General features: G+C 39.7%; 1 protein-coding gene across 1 annotated transcript in view; it reads right to left on the reverse strand.

The window, feature by feature from the left end:
* Positions 1–20,617, reverse strand: part of Gab2 (GRB2 associated binding protein 2) — a 59,377-nt gene extending 38,760 nt beyond the window's left edge. The window contains exon 1 of the mRNA XM_010633336.1: positions 20,320–20,617. Within this exon, the coding sequence (XP_010631638.1) occupies positions 20,320–20,581 (262 nt within the window). The 5' untranslated portion in view covers positions 20,582–20,617. The remainder of the gene's footprint in view (positions 1–20,319) is intronic.
* Between the last annotated feature and the right edge of the window lie 801 nt (positions 20,618–21,418).

Here is a 21,418-nt window from a genome sequence, read left to right on the forward strand (position 1 = left end):
CCTGGCCATGACTTGCTTGTAATAACTGTGTGTGAGCTCTAGTGGGCCAGAAAACATGCCCTGGATTCACTTCAACTGAAGTTATGGTTTAGGTCAGTGGCAAAAGCTAGCTTTGGATGAAATTAACAGAAGTAAGAACTCTCTAAAAGCCTACCTAATAAATTCCCCTTTATTATTATTTTTTTTAAAAAAAATCTGTTCTGCCCTCTTGGAAAAATGCAGGGAAAGCAGCAATGCTGGTAAGGCCAGAGCAACCATCACAAAAGAGCAGAGATGGCGATGAGTCTTTTCCAGGTCCTAGTCCACATGCTGAAGCCCCCATACAGGCACCATGACAGTTTGAGGCAAGGACCCATACCTAGAATTTAAAGGTATAATTTAATAGTTAAAAGCATGGATTCTCAGGCCATACTGTCTGGGACTGAAATACAGATCCTGTACTTGGCTGTGGGGACTACGGAAAGTTAATTAACATCTTTACCTCGCTTTCCTTATTTGTAAAATGGGGATGACATTTTTAACGGGTTAAGATCTGTTAAGATGCTTAGAACACTGTCTATTATGAAGTAAATTCTTTATAACTGTTATCTTTTACTTTCATAGTAGTGCATTTAAAGAGACACCTTTGGGGTGGGGATGTAGCTCAGTCATAGAGTACTTGCCTAGCATGCAGGAAGCCCTGCGTTCCATCTTCAAGTGAAAAAAAGGAAGAGGAGGGAGGAAGGAAGAAACCTTTGTTTTTGAGCACCCAATAACTTAAGTATAATGTAATCAAATTAGGAAAGTCAGCAAGATTTATTTGGTAAACATATTAATCATACACAAAGTTTTTTAATTTTGGCAAAACAAAGATAGGGTTTGTTTAGGCTATCTTTGTTTTGAAAAGTAACATCTATTCAAAGGGTAAAGTAAACTGAGGTTGTTATGCTCTTCTTATAGTCCCAGATATTCAGGAGGCTGAGGTGAAAGGACTATCTCAGCCCAGAAATTCAAGAGCAGTCTAGACAACACAGTGAGACACTTATCTCAAAAATAAATCTGGGAAGAGGATTTAGCTCAGAGGTTCCACTGCCTGTCTCACAAAAGCAAAGGCCCAAATTCGATTGCTGGTATCAAAAATAAATTAATTTATTAAGTAAATCAATCCAAGGGCTGTTATGAAGACCACAGAGAAGGCAACAAGAATCTACTAATACACTGAACAGATACTGTTAGTTAAAAGAACCAAAAAACCAGGAACAGACCGTACTACAACAAACCTTTATTATGGGGAGGATCTTCCAGGCTGTCTCCAAACAAAGGAGAAGCAGCGTGGAGGAATAGGGAGCTTCTTTTATAGGTGAGGAGTGGGGTCAACCTGAGCTGGGTGAAGTTGAGTGAGGTAGCATTAAGGGATTGGAGGAGCTTGTGACATCACTAGGAGGGGCTTGTGACACAATTGGTTACTCGAGGCAGCAAGTATCAGGTTACTCTTTTGGTGGGAAGAGAGGCATGATGGGAGGAAGTCCCTTGGTCGGAGAAGCCATATTTAACATGGAGGCTGCTGGCCAGGTGTGGTGGCGCACGCCTGTAATCCCAGCACTCAGGAGGCTGAGGCATGAGGATCACTGTGAGTTTGAGACCAGCCTGGACAACATAGCTCCAGGTTAATCTCAACTACATAGTAAGACCCTGTCTCAAAAAAAAAAAACAAAAACAAAAATTACATGGAGGTTGCTATTCCACATGGCAGCAATCTTAAGGCACAGAGCATTCATTATGGGAAGGAGGCTACTGTTTTACGTAGGAGCCAGCTTTGAGGTGAGGGAAATCTAATAGATACTTAGTCTAGTTAGTATATCATCCCTTTTTTACTTTTTCTTTCTTGTACTTTATACCATTGTTTCCATATACAGAATTTCAGATCTCGATCTCCAATTCCTGTAAATAAGGTTAGAATATTTTTGATTCTTCTTTTTGGCCCCTCATCCTAAAACAGTAAATTTCTCAAAACAATATTTGGAACTAAGTTGGAAGTTTCAAAAACAAATTTTGTACAACTATTTACACAGTTATAGCTAAACACGGTAGTGCAACTAATTCAAGTAAATTACTTGAATGGATACTTATTGAGCAGGGTCTCTACTGATGTGGTAAAGCTGAAAGGTAGAAAAGAGAGAGAAAGAGACATATTCTCATCCTTGTCTTCCATAAGCCTCATCATTCCCAAACGCTGTATTCCAGTCCAGCAAACTGTTTCTGCTTCTCCAAACCTCTGGGAACTTAGGCAGCACCCCAAAGAGAAAGCAAGAGAAACCTGAATTGACCGAGAAAATCCTGCACTGACCAGTTTTACCGTCCATATTAATTAAAACTTCTATTTCTATTCTTGACCATATAGTGCTTTATAATGAAGCTAAATTAAGGCATTTAAAAATTATTTAAATTTTTGGCTGGGGATGGTAGTGCACGCCTGTTAATCCCAGCACTCGAGAGACTGAGGCAGGAAGATCACTGAGAGTTTGAGGCCATCCTGGCTATCTAGTGAGTTCAAGGCCAGCTTGGACTACATAGTGGGACCCTATTTCAAAAAAGTTAAAATTTTTTTTCACATTTGAGGTTTACTTCAGTTTTTCTTTATCTGATAGATATATCTTGGAAAAGAGTCAGGTATACTGCAGTTAAAAGTAAGTGAATTGGGCTGAAAGTGAAAGAGGGAAAGTATCACTAAAAAGAGTTCCAAAGGCAGCCTGACAGACAGAGCATAAACTGGACAAGAGAACAAAGCTCAGGAATTCATTGTGAACAGGCTGTCTTCCGCTCTTTTCTAGCCCTTGTCTGTAGGACAGGACCTGGCAAAATCAGGTACTCTATGGTATGTAATGAATGAGTACAGAACAGAAACTGGGCAGCACGGTACAAGAGGAGGAAGCATGTTCAGGGGAAGCAGAAGCGGTTTTTCTTCAGAAATGCAGAGACAGACAGACCACTGACAACACAGAAGTCTTCCAATGACCAGGCAGACTCTGCCCACTGGCTTAAAGTCTGGGAAGACTTTAAGAGATACTAAATAAAGATATTACTGAGAGATATGAAATAAAAGCAGGACAGGGGCCAATCCTGGATGTAATTTGAAACTATAGGTAGCTTAACAGGGCAAAGACTGAAGATGAGGAAAATGAGGCAAAATCTCAGGGCTGACTCTCACAAACACATAAACTAGGGCCAGAAGTGAGTCAAACAATCACAAGATTCTAGAGCACTGAGGAGGGTGCAAGGTGGGCTGAACTTGGAGGCAGAGTTCAAAGGACCTGGGCTGTGTGTGCAGAAGCAGAGGCTGAGGATTGGGTGATCCTGATGCCAGCATTGCCTCTAGGTCACTCACCATTTCCTTGACTTCTACTGTACAGACGGTGCTGTCTCTTGGTCTTTCAGTTGTGCACTTCTAGAAATGGCCACATGGGGCTACCAATTACTAATGATGTCAATATAGAATCTCAGAACAAAGCAAACTTTAAAAAATCTGATTAATTTATCTTTATGAAAATGACTCCATCTTCCTCCTCAGGTTTTTCATTTTGTTGGGGATGATACAAATTTCCATAGCTCAGCCTTGCTCTGTGGGTCTCTGTTTTGAAATATTTGCCATGGGCCAATCAATATATCCACTGAATGTTCCAGCCTTCTCAGTGGAGCTCCTGGGGCCAGCTACAGGTTAGCATCCAACCCTCTCTCTCACAATATTCAAAGTGGCTCCCTCTTACCTATTCATATATGACTGTGTTCCATGCAGATTTAGCTAAAAGATAACACTTAAGGCTTTAAAAAAATCACTCCTAGTTTACTATTGAAGAAAGTGAATCAGTAACAAAGTTAAAATTTAAAACCAGGGTTTTGACTCCCAATTCTGATCCTAGAGAGAGAGATCCTGTAACATTTAAAATCTTGCATATAGTTATCCATAACTGGATGTTTAATCAAAATCAGTATCTCCAGAGAACCAATATTTATGAAATATTTAAGGGAGGGCAGCCTCACCAAATTTTTAGTGATAAAAGATGGGTAAGAGATAAGAGTTTACATTTACTATTAAATACAAATTTCTAATTCTACCTCCAGCCCAAAATTAAGAGATAAGAGTGTGCTATAGAATCTACTCTGGGACAAATTCAACATCATTTACTGCCTTTTTTTCATAAAGGCTAATAAAAAGCCCTCAAAGAATCAGAAAAAAAAAAAGAGTAAGAGAAAAGAAGAGAACAGAAGACAGGAGAAGAGAGGAGGAGACTGGGAAGAGAAGTCAGGTGTGGTGAAACATGAATATAATCCTAGCACTCAGGAGGCTGAGGCAGGAGAATCACTCTCAAGTTTAAGGGAATCCTTGGGTGATTAATTGAGTGCAAGGACAGTTTGAGCTATATATAAGAAAACTGTCTCTCAAACAAATAACAAAGCAGAAAGAAAAAAAAAGGAAGGAAAGGAAAAAAAAAAAAAGAGGGTGATGTTTTTCATCTGGAAGCTACCCAAACTGCTGGTGTTGAAGACCTGGGACAAGGCGCTCTCATCTCTAATAGTCTGTGGGCTTTTGGCAGGTAACACTAGACATGATCCATGCTGGCTGGGAAGGTGAAGGGGAGCATCTGGTATAAAAGGCAGAGCAGGAAGAGGGATCAAGGCTTAGAATGAAGACAGAAGGGTCAGGTTTCTCCCTGTCTCCTTTTCCTCCTCCAGAGTCTGGCTTTCCCTGAAGGTCAGGGCTGGGTCCTGTTCCAGGACAATGCAGAAAGGTCCCTGGGGATTTTATGAAGTTCATGTTTCAACTAAAGGCCTGCTCTAGGGGTTACTAGACCCAGCTGTAAACAAAAAACAACAAATAAGCAAAAGATTTAAGAGGAAAGACTGATACTGCAGGGTTACTTAGAGCAACATTATTTTTAAAGGTTTGATGATTTCAGATCTGGATGAAAACTGGTTTGGATATTTATTTTCTTCATTGTCTCAGTGGAGAAAAAAGGGTGGGTGATTCAGACAGCAGCCTCGACCCCTGAGCCGGGGCTGGGTCAGTCTCTGCTCTGTTCTTTGCTTCTCAAGAGACAAATCTCACCTCCCTATTTGCTGTCAGCTTCCAAGAAGATCCCCAGAGGACTTGGGAATCTGATCTCACTTACTTAAAACACCACAATGTAAAGGGGAAGGGGATCAGGGAGGAAAAAGCCCTGCTAGGGATGAGAAGAGAGAAGCACGAGGTCTCAGAAAAGTTTCTTCCTTCCCCACACCACACTGCTCCTGATTTCTACTCTCCCACTCACTTTCGTCACTGGGGAAAGAACCAAGGTCACTAAAAGGCATCTGAGAGCACAGCTTGGCTCCACCATAGCCCTCCCCACAGTCAGAAGTCCCATAGGAATAAGCGGCCTTGAACTTTAAGGCATCAGCCCGTTTTTGTTTTTGTTTTTTCCCTGTAGAGGAAGGAGCTATTTGAAGCCCTCCAACCCCTAGTAACATTCTTCCACTGGATTTCGAAGATTTCTACAAAAGCATTCCTTGGGTATCTTATGGTCTAGATGGGACCTGGCAGTTAAATATTCTGCTGGGGAATTACCTGGAAACTCAAGGATTACTAGAAGTTTAAATATTTATGAAATATTTAAAAGAGGGCAGCCCCACCGTATTTTTAGCAGAGAAAAAGGTAGGGAAGAGATAAAGAACAGTTGGTTGGAATTCTGGGAATTCTTTATTCCACAGAATCAGGCATGTAACAACTACTAGGCATGAAATTCCTGCTAAAGGAGTTCAAGAAAGAAAAAGCTAAAATAGTAGAGAGGATATGGAAGAGATTCTGGCTTTATTTCAAAATCTTCAAGAGTTACAAAACAAGGCTTTGGTGAGCTAACTCCTTAAAGCCAAATTTGCAGTGGTTAGTTGGCTACAGTAAAGCAGATCTAAGCTAGACTAAGTTATCCTGGTAACTTGGCCCTCAATCATTAATATTAATGTGTACATAATAGCACTTTATTTTCAAAATAGCTCTCAGTGACTTATAAACATCTTGCTGCTTTCCCTTCTTGATGGTTATTTTGTGACTTAGCCACAGTAAACAGGTCTGTGAATGGGATCAGGATGATAAGAATGCAATAGAGGATGGAGTAGACCTGGAATCAGGATCCAGAAACCCTGCTTTCTGGCAGTACTACTCAGTGCCTCTAAATCTGTTTCCTTACTGAGAAACAATGCCAGCAGTCCCTGCCTATCTCATTTTGTTTCTTTATGCTCAAACAAGACTGCAGAAGGGTTTATATATATGAAATTCTCTAAAAATACTAGATTTAAATCAAATTCTGTTCATCCTCTCCTAGATATAAAAAACTATCTTAATTGCCACAACTAGAAAGAAAACTGTGGAACCATGCATTTTCCTTGCTTTTTCCCAGTAACCATCCCAATACCTATGAGGGAATATCATTTCCATTTAAGAGATGATTAAAACCTCAAAGAGTGACTTATTTTACACCAAATGGGGGGAAAAAGGCAGCTAGCTTGCCTGTCAGAGTACATGTGATGGGAGCTATGAAGGCCCTGGGATAACTACTGAATAAATGGAAAAGGGAGGGGAGAAAAGGAAAGAAATCCTCAGCTTTGAAGATCCAAAGGGTGAGAGCTTTCTTAACAGAGGATGACTCCTGAGGACATGAATAATTCATCAAAGCTCTCTGCTGAGAGCTGGTTCCTTTTGTGTGTGGTACATCTGCTCAGGGACAGCTGCCCATGACTGTGCCACAAATGTGAGGACTTGGACTTGCCTACTCATATATACAGCTCAGAGATGCTCTCTCTGCTTCTTTACTCTGAGGACTGAAGGCTATTTTGATTCTTAGAAGGTGGAGTTGTTTGTGTGCACGCATGCAAAATAAACAAAACCAAACCGCACATATGTGACATGAAATCTTAATATTCATTCTTTGAGTTACTTTTCCTTCTTGAAAAGAATTCTGTATCAAGAGGTGTGGTGTCTCTTCCAGACTCAGTTTCACTCGTGGGCTGGTCTTGATCCTGGAGATTTTATTCTAGACATTTTTGGCTAGAATATGTGAGGAAAGTGGAGGGTGACAGTAGAAATAAGAATCTAGGGGTGGTTAAAAAAAAGCTGAAAAAAGATAGACTCCATCTGCTGCAAAAAATCCTTCCAGCAAAAAAGTGAAAAACAGTTCTTCAATTGCCGCCATTACAACCCTTAAAGAAAAAAATGAGTTTTTGCTTGAAGGAGGTTCCTCGTATGAATCTCTATAGGACCAAGCAGCAAGCAAGTATATTACACAGAACAACTCCAGGGGATACTCTGACATGGAATTCAGGGTGCACAGTCCTTTGGGAAATATGCAGTTTAAGTGCTGGCAGTGGAGGCATGCACACAGAAGCAGAACAGGATGAGAACAATTGTATGAAAGGAACCTGAGACTTTGATCAACTGACTTGCTCATGTAGTCAGAGTGGTAATCGAATGAAGCATCCTTACCTCCAGCCTAGACATATCAAAAGAGACTAATGACTGGATTAAAGCCATAGAACAGGGATCGTGAACTTTTTAGAGCTTTCAATGATACAAATAGCCCGCTGTGGCAAGTGTGCCATAGGTTCGCCACCACTGCTGTAGAAGGTACTAAATTAGGAGTATTCCGGCCTATGGATTTAAGCAATTCAGGATGGTGAGGAAGAAAATCTGATGCAGCTTTAAAGGGTCAGTGAGGGCTTCCTGTCTCCTTCATAGTGTCCAAAGGGATAGAACTATCTAGGCTTGGTTCTGGCACACGTTTGTAGCCAGAAGGTCAGTGACTGAGATAGCATGTTTAATGCAAAAATCACACCTGGCTTACATTAGAATCCTGGCTCTGCTGATTTAGAATCCTGTTGTTCTAGCTGTGTGACCGTGACTAGAAATCATCGCTACTTCAAAGGATTAGTATGACTTTTTATTTAAAGTGCTTTTACAGAGAAGATGCTCACTACATGGCTGCTCTTCTTTCAGTGACTGCCGAAGGTTTGGCCTCCGTCTAGGATGCTCTTCATTTATGGCAGATGCTGACTCTAAGACCCAGACAACTGAGTTGTCCTCAACATGCTCCAGCAAAAGCAGAGCACAACTGCATGATGGAGGAAGAGTTTCAGGGCTGATGCCAGGTGATCCGTCCGCACACAGCCCAGGTGGGGGTGAGGGGGTGGGCAGAGATCTTTAAATCCTGGTGAGTCAAACTGCTAGGTGGGGGAAAAAATGCAGTCATTTGAAAATGGAAACAAAGTTGATAAAATAATGAAATGAAACATGCTTTTGGCCAAAAGTAGGTGGTGAAGTTAACTTCTGGTTCCTCCTCAGGCCTCAACTCTCAGCTAAGAAAACACTGCCTGAGTGACTATGCTAATTATTTACCTGATGGTTTAAGATATATAATCCATTTTTAAGAATGCTAATAAATTAAAATGTGCCTTATGAGACTGAATCTTTTAACATACCAGATTCTCCTGTGAAAAGGAATAAAAGCCTATTGTATTCAAGAAGATTTTACAAAGAACCCTAAATCTCTATCACAGACAGCTAAGATTCTTGCTCTAATAATTAAACTACTTGACATCCAATAAAATAACTCCCTTTAAGAAAAAAGAAGCTAAAGGCTAAAGGGAATATATAATTTTAGAGACAAATCTGTTGACGAATTATTTGTCATTATCTTAACACTTGCCATTTACCTCCTTTGCTTTCTGGGCTGGTGGTGCATAAGCCACAGATGCCTGCCCAGCAACCCTCTGTGACTATGTGAATACCCGTCTGTCTACTTCACCGGATTATGACTTCTGAGGACTAGAGCTCTACTGATCATCTTTGTAGATTCCTTGGTGATGATGAAGATTAGCACAAAATAAGTGCTCAATGAAGATTTTCTCAATAAGTGAACAAATGAATAATGTATAAATGAACAAGTTTATCTTTCTCTCACACAAAGCAAGTCCAAAGAATATGGTTTCCATAGTTTTCTTGTACTTAAAGCCAATATATTTAGAACAAGGATTCATACAATATCTCTTAAATATGTGATTTTAAAAGAAGGTATGTACACCAAGAACAATTTTTGCTACATCTCAAGAATGTTTTTCTTGGCAAAAATATCCCCACTCTCACATAATTCAATTAAAAGCAACTTGCAGACAGGCATGGAACACATGCATGGGAGCCTGAGGCAGAGGATCGTAAACTTGAGCCCATCCTGGGCAACTTAGCAGGATCCTGTCTCAAAATAAAAAATAAAAAGAACAGGGGGATGCAGCTCAGTACAAAGACCCTAGTATGCAATCCCTAGTACTTAGAAAAGTGATTTGCTATTCCCTAAATGCCAAGGTACTTCTTAAACGCAATTCTCACATTTATTAAAGCAGAGACTGGTGGGTTTGTGGATTTTTTTCCCTTGCTTTCAATACCCCCCCATGTATTATTCATCAGGAATAAAATGAGGGTGGGGAAAGTGGAAAAATTCATGAAGTTTACAAATGACAAAGATTGGGGAAAACAGGAAATTATATACAGGAAACAAAGATTGTACCAAAGATCTTAAGAGTAAACGGGGGCTCATTATCCTTTTCCAAGAAAGATAAAAACACAGAATTCCTAGGGCAGGACATCTGGTCTAGGAATAACTGGACACACAACTTGCAAAACACAATATAAAATGAAATTGTAGAGCTCTTTGTTCAAACACTGCTGAGAACTTCCAGGTGCCATTAGCAGAATGTCAAAGTGTGAGCCCTGCTGAGACTGTACAGGCTGCATCTCTACAAAGCTGATCCTATGTCCGTCCAGGCATTCCCAAACCTGGCTGGTTTTCAAATTTACCTGAGGAAGTTTTAAAAAACTGAAATGTAATTCACTTACCATAAATCTCAACATTTTAAAGTGCAAACTTCAGTGGTGTTAAGTATATTCAGAGTTTTACAACATTAGCACAAATTCTAGAATATTTTTACCACTTCAAAAAGAATCTCAAAATCAGCAGTTATTCTGCTCTCTCATTTCCAACACCAATCTACTTTCTGTTTGTACAGATTGCCAATTTTGAACTTTCACAGAAATTTTGTACTCAAAATATGTGAGTTATGGGTTCTTCTTTCACGTAGCATACATCTTGAGGGTTCATTTGTGTTATACTATGTGCCAGTACTTCATATATTATAGAATGGCTGAATAATACTGACAGGTCCCCCAAGTCAATACCCCCACCCAAGCAGACCCACTACCCACATTCACAGGAGCACAGAGATAACAAGAAGCCAGTAGCCGCCCTGCTCTGCTCATCACTGCTCTGTTTATCAGCTAGCCCCAGACCCATCACCCATGGGGCTCTAAAATATCCCACCCTCTTGAGCAGTGCCCCTTCCCCTATCTAAAATGCCCCATTATAACCATGAACACCCTCTTCTCAGTGCCAACAGCCTTCTTGCCCTTGGCCAATCTGCACCCAGATGGCAATAAACTCATTGCATGTTGCTTAGACTTTGCTTGCCTCAGGGTCTCAGCCATGCCTTGGTCTGACCTTACAAATACTCCATTATAGGTGTATGCATACCACATCATGCTTATTCACTGGTAGACATTTGGGTTGTTTCTACTTTTTGACATTATAAACAATGCTACGTACATTTTTTGTATGAATATGTTTTCACTTCTTTTGGGTATATACCTAGAGGAATTGTTAGGTCACGTGTTTTTTTTAACTTTTTGGATAAGCGCTACACTGTTCTCTACAGTAGCTATACTATTTTATATTCCAGTGAGCAAAGTAAAGGTAGGACATATCTGTAATTATTTTTTTTTTTAGCATTAGGGATCAAATTCAGGGCTTCATGCATGCAGGACAAACACTACACCACTGAGCCACATCCCCAGCCCAATACAGGATGTAGAGTAATGTGTTCCTCATCCTTGCCAATGCATTACTATACATCTTTTCAATCAGCGTCACTGGAAATAAAAGCCTTTTTTTTTTCTGGGTAGGGGTGAACCCAAGGTCTTCATACTGTTACATCCCCAGTTCTTTTTTTGAGGCAGGGTCTCACTAAGTTGCCCAAGCTAGGCTCAAACCCTGGCTCCTCTGACCCCAGCCTCCCAAGTAATGAGGATTACAGGTAAGTATGTGCCATCCGATTCTGGTAGTTTTGATTTGTATTTCTTTCTCTCTCTCTCTTTTTTATTTTTGGTACCAGGTTAGAACTCAGGACCTTGGGCTTGTGAGGCAGGTAACCTGAACCACTAAGCTAAATCCAAATCTGCAGCCCTTGATTTGCATTTCTTTAATGGCTAAGGTACCAACCATCTTTTCAAGTATTTGATGGCCATTTGGATATCTTCTTTGGAAAAATGTTTTATTCAGGTCCTTTTATTGTAGACTGGTAAGTTAATTATATATGTTGTAGGCAGTTAGACAGGGCCAGTCCTCCAGGAGTCAATACAGAAGACAATCCAGACACATTCATTCAGTGGAGGTCAGCATTATAAAAATCAAAACAGGCACTACACTTACCTACTTCCCCTAGAGTTGAATAGCGGTGATTGATATCCTAAACAGACCTAAAATGCCCCTAGCCCATTTCCTTTCCAGAAATTCCTTGTTCATTGTATGTATGCTTGCTACATGACTTGTTTTCCCATTTGATCCCCATTTAATCAATATTACTTGGGTGACTGTTATTTGTAATATTATTGGTTTATTATGGTTTTGTCCCACCTTGTGCATATCTTGTGAATTTCCACTGGCTCTTAATAGCTGCCTATAGTTTTGTCCAACTTTGTACCTGCCCCATCTCTTGGCTTTGCTCCATAAAACTCCCCTGGGAAAGTGGGTCCCAGGCACTCCACTTTCTAGTCCCTCTTCTGACAGTAGCTACCTTTCCCACAATAATTTATTCCAACTCTTAGCACCCACTGTTCCTAGAATTCATTCTTTGATTTTAGAGAATATGAACTCATGCTTCTGTTATCTAGAAGGTTAGGAGTTACAATATTTCCCTTGTTTGGATTATTTTTGCTTATTTGGATTGTTTACCCTCTATCATTTTTTTGATTACTTGGTGCCCCATATCACTTTGCTCACTAAAAAAAAAATTTAGGATTAAAAATGTTTAAATTATTTTAATTGCATATTTTATCAGGTTCAGTGTGATAATTTGATATGTGCATATAATATATAATGATCAAATGAGACTAGCATTTCTCTTTAAATATTAAAAAAATTTGATTAATTATCTATGTTTATGGGGCACATTGTGAATTTTCAATACATGTATACAATGTATATTGAACAAACTGGGGTAAAATGTTTCTATAGCCTTATTGCTTCGTTCTGTTGGAAACTTTTGAGCTTCTCTTTCTTCTAATTACTGATAAAATACATAATAGGTTATTGTGAGCTATAGTCACCCTACTGTACTGTAGAACACTAGAATTTATTATTTTTATCTCACTGTGTTTGGAACCCGTTATCCAACTTCCCTCTACCTGCCCTGTTACTATCCTACAACAATTAGTATCATTTTCATATACCAATAACAAATGTGCCAATAAAGAAATCCAAAAAGCAATCTCACTCAAAATAGCTACAGTAGTCACAAACTGACAAGAAAAACCCCTAAAAATAAACTCAATCACAGAATTAAAAAACCTCTACAATGAAAATTACTAAACACTGATGAAAGAAACTGAAGAGGACACACATAAAATGCAAAGACATCCATATTCATAGATGGGAAAGAATACTGTCTTTTTTGTCTTTGTATTTGGTGCTGGGGATTGAACTCAGGACCTTGTGCTTGCTAGGCAGGTGTGGCACAGCTGAGCTAAATCCCCAGCCCTTAATAATGTTTAAATGGCCACACTACCCAAAGCAATTTACGGACCCAATGCAATCCACATCAAAATACTAATGACATTCTTTATGGAACTAGAAAAAGCAACCCGAAATTTCATATGGTTAACTCTCTTTTTTGGTGAGACAGAGTCTCACTGTGCAATTCAGGCTGGCCTTGAACTCATGGTGATCTTCCTGCCTCAGCATTCCAAGTGCTGGGTATCACGCAGGCTTGCACTAAATCAACAGGAAAAATATACAGGCTGTTTTTAACAAATACCAGCAGCTTCCCAATCAATAAGCGAGACAAATGGACTAAAACATATGGTCTATCACCCTCTGGCATCAAACAGTCTAATACACACACCTGAGCAGACCATCGAGACCATCCTTGGGCAGCTATCATGTCAACCCAGATCCTTTAGCCCCTTCAATACCTATATAAGCCTAATTCCTTTCCCAGTTAATTCCTAGTATCTCTTTCCTGGTTCTGTGATAGCCAACCTGACTCTATCTGTGTAAAGTCCAGTGATTCTAGGCAGTTGCCTCTCCCTTCCCTCCTTGGGAGTCCCCTCAGTTAATGCACAACCGGACCTTGGCATCCTGTTTCATAGAACAGTCTGCAACTATGTTATCTTTACAACCTTGGACCTATGTGATATTTTATTTCAATTAAACTACGTGAAACTTGCCCTGACCCTCACTGATTTAGCAAAGTTGTGCTTCCCTAAAATTCTGCTTGTGTTTCCCCTCTCCCTGAGTCTTTCTCAACTAGAAGAGCTGCTTAAAGGAAACCCACAAGCTACTTTTTGGGTCCAGAGTTTTCAGACGTTAGCTATTCTTGACTGCCATCAATAAAGGACTCAAATTTGACATGATTTTAGCTCAGAGTGTGGTGATTCTTTAGAATCTCTTGCGACTGAGTATAACAGTATTAGCCTATCCTCTCAGGGATGAATTCTCTCCCAGCTAGCTACCACAATCTCTCTCCCAATGTCAGCCCATCCACACACGGATGTGATAAACTCAGCTTTTCCTAGCTAGATGCTAAAATCTCCTTATTTCTAGTCCTTGTTAACGGGAATAAACTTTTCTTCTTCTCACAATGAAGAATCTGTTTTTTATTGATAAGTGGATTCTTTATAACACTGGGATTACAGGTGTGCACCAGCACTCTCGGCCTAAAATTTATATGGAAGCATAAAAAAACTCCAAATAGCCAAAGAAACCCTGCACAAAAAGAACAAAGCTGTAGTCATTACAATACCTGATTTCAAGATATTTAAGAGTTACAGCAATCAAATACCATTGTACTTGACTAGAAACTAATATAGAGGCCAATAAGACAGAGCAGAGATTCCAAAAATGAAGCCATGCATCTATAGCCAACTTACTGTCTCCAAAGGTGATGAAAAAAACACATTAGAAAAAGGACAGACTTCACAAAATGGTGCTAGGAAAATTGGCTACCCACATGCAGAAGACTGAGACTTGACCCCTGCCTCTTATCCTGAACAAAATCAACTCAAAGTGGATCAAAGACCTAAACATAAAATGTGAAACTGTGAAACTACCAGAAGAAAACATATAATAAATACTTCAAGACGTTGGTATAGGCAATGTTATTCCAGATGTGACCGTATGAACACAGACGAGAAAAGCAAAAACAGAAAAATGGAATTATATCAAAGTAAAAATCGTCTGCAAGGCAAAGGAAACAATCAATAGAGTGAAGAAACTACTTATCGAATAGGGGAAGTTTTTTTCCCATAACTCTTCATTTAACAAAAGATCAGTATCCAGAATATATAATAAACTTCACCTATTTTAAACACTGGGTTATTTCATTTTTGAGTTGTAAGACTTTACTGTGAATTATAGATCCTTGAGCCGGGGATTTAGCTCAGCGGTTCTGCTGCCTGCCTCACAAGCACAAGGCCCCAAGTTTGATCCCCAGTACCAAAAATAAATAAATTTAAAAAAAAAATATATATATCATTATCAAATGTTAGATTTAAAAATATTTCTCCCATTTTATGGGAGGGAATTTAAAAAACTATTGATTCTTCAGCCCTACACCACATTTACTGAATCAGTACCTATAACAGTAGTGGCAAACCTATGGCATGAGCAGCACAGTGGGCTGTTTGTATCACGCAAGTTCTAAAATGTCTGCCACCACCGACCTGTAAGGTCATTCTGACAACCCACCAGGTTTAGGAATCAATGATTTAGCACAATGCTTTTCCAGCTTTAGTGTCCAAATGTCCATACAAATAATCTGAAGTTCTCGATAAAATGCAGATTCTGAAAGAAAGAGAAAATCACCACAGTAAGGTGGTGGTGGAGGTGGGACTTTCTAGGGTGGGCTGCACCCGCTGTTTGCTGCAGCCACAGTCTTCACCAGTTCCCCTCACCATCCCTGTAGCATATGAGTCTCCATCTGGGATCAAAACTGGACAGCTGGGTTCACCTCAGGCCTCAGAGCCTGGAGGGCAGAAGGGAGAGAAAATGAGCCAGAGGAACACAATGGTGCATCTGTTCACTGGGGGATGTGGTGGTACAGTGGGAGCTATTCTGACATGTTCACTGGAAGCTGTAGCCATCCTCTGTGATGCTTTCTACCTCTGAAATTCAGCTGAACACCACAGCTAGAGCTAGTGTCCACTGAATAGTATCTCCTAGAGCTCTCCACTGCCTAAAGACAAAGTTGGTAAGAGGAGGATACAGAGGACTGTGCCCCAGTTTTTGGCAATATACCTTGCTACTACGCAAAATGGAAGGAAAAGATGAATCATGAATTTGATCCTGATTCTACTCAGAAAAACATGAGTTCTTCTGCAGTGGCAACCATTTACAGTGCATTTCTTCCCATAAAAGAGGAAGAAAAGAGTAAGATTGTGTCATCTCATGCTCCCCACCTGCAGGTCAACTCCTGCTGAAATATGGGCTAATGTAAATCTTGTCTTAATAGGCTGGGGGTGGTGGCACACACCTGTAATCCCAGCACTCAGACGGTTGAAGTTTGAGGATTGCTGTGAGACTCAGGTCAGCCTAGGCTACAAAGTGAGTTCAAGACCAGCCTGAAATGCACAGAGAAACCCTGTCTCAAAAAAACAAAACAAACAAAAAAACACCCAAACCAGCCAACCCCATTTGGCTTATAAAGATTGTTACAGCTTGATACTGTACAAGGAGCCACAGGGAAGGCAAATGGGCACTTTTCAATGTGTTGGTGAAATGAAGTAGAAAAAGACTTTATAGGCATGTGTCTGCTTTGTATGTTTGCATATCAGATACTGTTACCTATTTTTATTTATGAAAATAAAAAGCAAATACTCTGGAATATACTCTGCTCCTATGATGGCAAATGAAAAATGTGAAAGAAACATTAGATTTTGTGAGGATGCTGCTGCCTGCTGCCACTCCCAAAACTTACGCAAACTATGGCATAGCCACATGAAGTTCTTCAAACAAGACTATGGGAAAGGGAACAGAATACAGATTTTTTTTTCTTTCAGATACTGCTTTTGGTTTTTTAAGAAGTCAGGGTTGAGCTGGGCATGCTGGCACACACCTGTAATCACTGCACTCAGGAGGCTGAGACAGGGGGATCGCTGCAAGTCTGAGGCCAGCCTGGGCTACAGAGTGAGTGCAAGACCAGTATGAACTGCATAGCAAGATCCTGCCTCAAACAAAACAAAACAAAACAGTTATGAGGCTCTTTACAGTGGTCTAATAATTCATCTGGTAAGACAAAAGTCTGAACACAGCCATTATGACAGCCAGTACCTAAGAAGTCTGCCTACTCAACAGAAGGCCACAAGATTACAATGGACCATAAAATATGGAAGCCAGCATAGTGACAGAAGGAAAATGGCCCTGGAAATATGTACCTCTACCTAAGCAGAAGTTTGGCTGTAGGAATCACACACCATATTATATCTTTGTTGCCTATAAGAAAACGCTTTAGAAGTACTCCTTTCTCAAAATGGCCATTTTCTGCTGGGTATGGTGGTACATGCCTGTAATACAAGTAGTCAGGAGGTTGAGAAAGGAGGATCACAGCAAGATCAAGGCCAGCCTGGACTATATAACATAGTGATACCCTGTCTCAAAAAAACAAAACAGAACAAAACAAAATTTGCCATGTCCTCTTACCATGACCACAGAACACAGGTGTGTTTTTTTGACTTATGGCAGAGCAGTCAAGAACACAGTACTGTTTATTCTATGAACACTTTTCCAGTCTTCTAAACAAAGACATTCCTAATTATATATTGAACTATAACCATCCAAGGATAGTACCACGAGTGATATATTTTTAACTTCTGGTTTTAAATTCTTTTAAATTATAGAATAACAATTGTGAAATCTTACATATTATTTTCTTGTTTCCTTGAGAGGATCTGGTACAGTATTTATATTTAATTAGTTTGGTATGAGCAGTTGCTGTTTTGACAACCAATGAAGCAGAACCTAAATATCTTATATACTTTTAGCATTAAGATGTTTTAGTTTCAAGTTCTAACAGGTGCTTGATATTTAGCGTACTTAGGCATTTAAATTGTTAACATATCAAGCTCAAATGGTAATAGTTTAGGACCACAAAATAAATGATAAAATGTTGATTTTGGTCAACTCAGTGATGTGAGCATTTCCTTATATCTTTTCTAACATGGTACAGAATGTAATTGACTTTATAGTGACTTAGTAGTTATGAACTTAAATTATCGCCCATTTATTATATCTAGGTATCACTTACTGGAAAACAATGTCCACTTCTGAATATCTTTCTCTTTGATTTTACATGAGGAATTTGCATCTTTGAATTACTTCCAGGCCTGTATAAATTACATTTATTTTGTAGGAAAAAAATGGTAATTATTAGTTTTGCTTTTACAAGTTTTGTTTGTTTCTTTTGTTTTTTTGAGACAGGGTCTCACTATGTAGTTGAGACTGACCTGGAACTCACTATATAGCCCAGGCTGGTCTTGAACCCACAGCAATTCTTTTGCCTCAGCCTCCTGAGTGCTGGGATTACAGGCGTGTGCCACCATGCCGGGCCTACAAGTTTTTTTTTTAAAGTGACAGTATATCTGAAACAGTACAAATCTTATAGAAGAGGGGCCTTGTGCTATTTAATTCATCTGGTAGAAATTTTGACTGATTTATAGTTTTGTAAACAAACAAACTACTTTTTTTTTGGTACCAGGGATCAAACTCAGAACCTTGTGCTTTCCAAGCAGGCGTGGCGCCACTGAGCTAAATCCCTGTCCCTAAACTACTTTTGATAAGAAATTTATTCTGTTCTAGTCTCCTGAACGATAAACCATAGAAAGAGTCAGGTTGATTTGGATTATTACAGGAGAAACTAAGATGCAGTCACAGACTGGAGGAGACTTGGAGACCTGACCCTACATTGGGTTGAATTCTGAACAGAATAAAGACAAGAGTGAAATTCAAACAGTCTAGATCTGACCTTCAGATATATATCAGTATTATAAATATTCATAAGAAATGGTTGTTGAGCCCTGGACCCTTGCTACTCAGAATAAACTTTTCTAGTTTTATTAGTTTATATTTGCAGTACATAATGATTAGATTCCTTGTGGGGAGTTGGCATGTGTACACAACACATCTGAATTCTTTTCACTTCTACTCCCCCTTCTCCCCAACTCCCTCCATCTCTTGGTTCTCTTCCCATTTACAAAAGATCTGTTAGAGTAAATTTAAATGAGTACAATAATTTTAAGAACTGGATTTGTGTTTTGTGTCTTCGTATTCCTCTCTCTATAGACAGACATATCTACATAGATACACATCTACCTTTTGGAGATAGTGTCCTGCTATGTATTCCATCCTGGCCTTGAACTTACTCTGTAGCCCAGGCTGGCCTCAAACTTGTGGCAACCTTCCTGCCTCAGTCCCCTAAGTGCTAGGATTATAGTTGTGTGCTACCATGACCAATTCTTGGGGTAAAATGGAAATTTTTTTGGTACCAGGGTTCAAACTCACAACCTTGTGCTTGCGAGGCAGGTACAGTGCCAATGAGTTCAATCCCCAGCCCCTCAATTTTGTTTTAATTTGAATTTCTTTAGTGGCCAGTGATGTAGAACATTTCTTCATGTATTTATACTTTGCCATTTTTTTCTTCTGATAAAGTTCTATTCATTTCATTTGCCCATTTTTTGACTGTGTGTTTTATTGGGGGGGGTCTGGCTTTTTTGAATTCTTTATATATCCTAAGTATATTAGTCCTCTGAGGAACAGCTGGCAAAAATATTTTCCCATTCTGTAGGTTGTCTCTTCACTCTGTTGGTTGCTTCTTTTGCTGTGCAAAAGCTTTTTAATTTGATATGTTAATAACAAATAACCATTTGTTAATTGGTAGTATTTCCTGTGCATGGGGAAACCAGGGCTTTTAAACTGAACTACTTCCCAACCTCACCCCCTTTAATATTTTTCTTTATTTTGAGCTAGAGTCAACTAAAGCACTCAGGCTCGGCTCAAATTTGCAATCTTCCTGCTTTAGCTTTCCAGAGTTCTGGGACTATATGCGATTGCCACCATGCCTAACTCAGGATGAAATTTAAAACACAACACTGCTTGGCTGGGGATATAGTTCAGTGGTAGAGCACTTGCCTAGCACGGGCAATGCCTTGGGAACAAAAGCCCTGGACTCAAGCCTCAGCATCACAGAAACAAACAATCCAAAAAGCTAAAAGATACTACTAACTAGGTGTGCCCCTTACTGATTCCTAGTTAATTCATCAGGCACAGGTCCTCATCACCAATGTTTTTAAATATTTCTCCTTCACTCTGATGTGCAATCAGGCTTGAAAATTACTGATTTAGACTGTCTTTCTGCCTCAGTAAAAACTTGCTCCTCTGCCATCACAGAGAGTTGGAGACAATCCCAAACAAATGTTAAGGGTCCTTTCCGCAACTTTACACTCATTTCAAAAAGTTGAGCTACTCTTTTGTGACAATCATCAAACCCAAACATAAAAATCAATATTTCATTTTCTCATCTGTGTCCCCCTTGAAGTGAATATAAAGGAATATAGGATTAGACATCAGTAATCACAAAGGATACCACACAAAAGGCAAGCAAACTAAACAGATGGGCTAGGAGAGACAAAGATAGAGCAAGGGAGGGATGAAGGTGAGATCTTCCCTATGGTTGAGAGGTAGCAGAACACTGGGTGTTAAAAGAGCTAAAGGAAGAGAAGAAAAGGCAGTGTTGGGATACTTGAATAAGCATCACAATAGCTTTCAACTCATCATAACCCTAACATTTCTTGGTTTCCCATGTGAGCATTATCCACTCCAGAAGTCTCTCTTTATTTGGCCATTTACATTCTGCCTATTTCTCCCACCAAAGGGGAAAGCTCAGTTAAAGCCTCCTCTCCTTACAGCCCCTTCTAGGAAAGGTCTGTGTTTGTTCTCTTACCTGTGGTTTCTTCAGCCTGATTGAAGCCACAGATCTGGCAGATGCTCTGGACCCACTTATTCATGTCCTCTTTGGTCTCAGCCACCAGGTAAAAGGTTCGCTCGCTGGTCTTAATATCAAACACAAAACTATCCTGCAGCTCCTTCTTGTTGAAGGTGAGGCCTGCATCTACCTGCTCACAGAAGTTCAGGTTGATAATCCTCAGGGGCTTTTTGGAGTGATCATTCTTGTAATACTCCAGCACATCTGGGTCACCGCTCATCCGGCCACTCCGCAGGATAAACCAGCGTTTCTTCCAGGCCTACACACACCAGGAAGGAGCAAGGAGATGGGAGAAATGCTATTAGTTATTTCAAACCTTTTAACAGGTCCTTAGACACCATAGGTTAAAGTGGAAACTGCCAAACCTGTAGGCTGCTCATAAACTACGTCCCCCTTTCAAATTTCCTCAAAGTTTCAAAAATGGGGGATGAATTTAGGATGTGAGTTAAGACTTTCCACTGAAAATGAAAATGTGCCATTCCTACTTTTTAAGTCAGGAAATTAGATAAGGTCACTTCAGAACAACTACTCCTTTCATGCTCGAATATAGATCCAAACTGATAGTACTTTTAGGCAATATAAAACTTGCAAAACCATAATACATGTATCTGATTAAAGATAGAGACCTCAAAAAAAAAAAAGGTGAGTTAAAGAAACAATGTCACAAATAAGTAACGTAAAAATAAGTTTCCTAACTTCCTACAATGTGCTTTTTACCAAAATATGATGTTTTAGAAGAATCACAAAGAGAAATTCTTCTATAAGTCTCTGAAGTATTTAACTTCAGGATTTTTTGTTTTGTTTACAACTATGTCTTATGAAGGGATTCTTTATTATTTATTCCAAGCTGGGGATTTAGCTCAGAGGTTCTGCTACCTGCCTTGCAAGCGCAAGGACCGGAGTTCGATCCCTGGTACCAAAAAAAAAACAGTCTTTGCTTTTAGCCTGGCGTGGTGGCGCACACCTGTAATCCCAGCACTCGGGAGGCTGAGGCAGGAGGATCGCTGTGAGTTCGAGACCAGCCTGGGCTACATAGGGAGTTCCAGGTCAGTCTCAA

Source organism: Fukomys damarensis, unplaced genomic scaffold, assembly GCF_012274545.1.
Source record: "Fukomys damarensis isolate Sample0158 unplaced genomic scaffold, DMR_v1.0_HiC HiC_scaffold_16, whole genome shotgun sequence".
In the NCBI taxonomy this organism is placed as follows: Eukaryota; Metazoa; Chordata; class Mammalia; order Rodentia; family Bathyergidae; genus Fukomys; species Fukomys damarensis.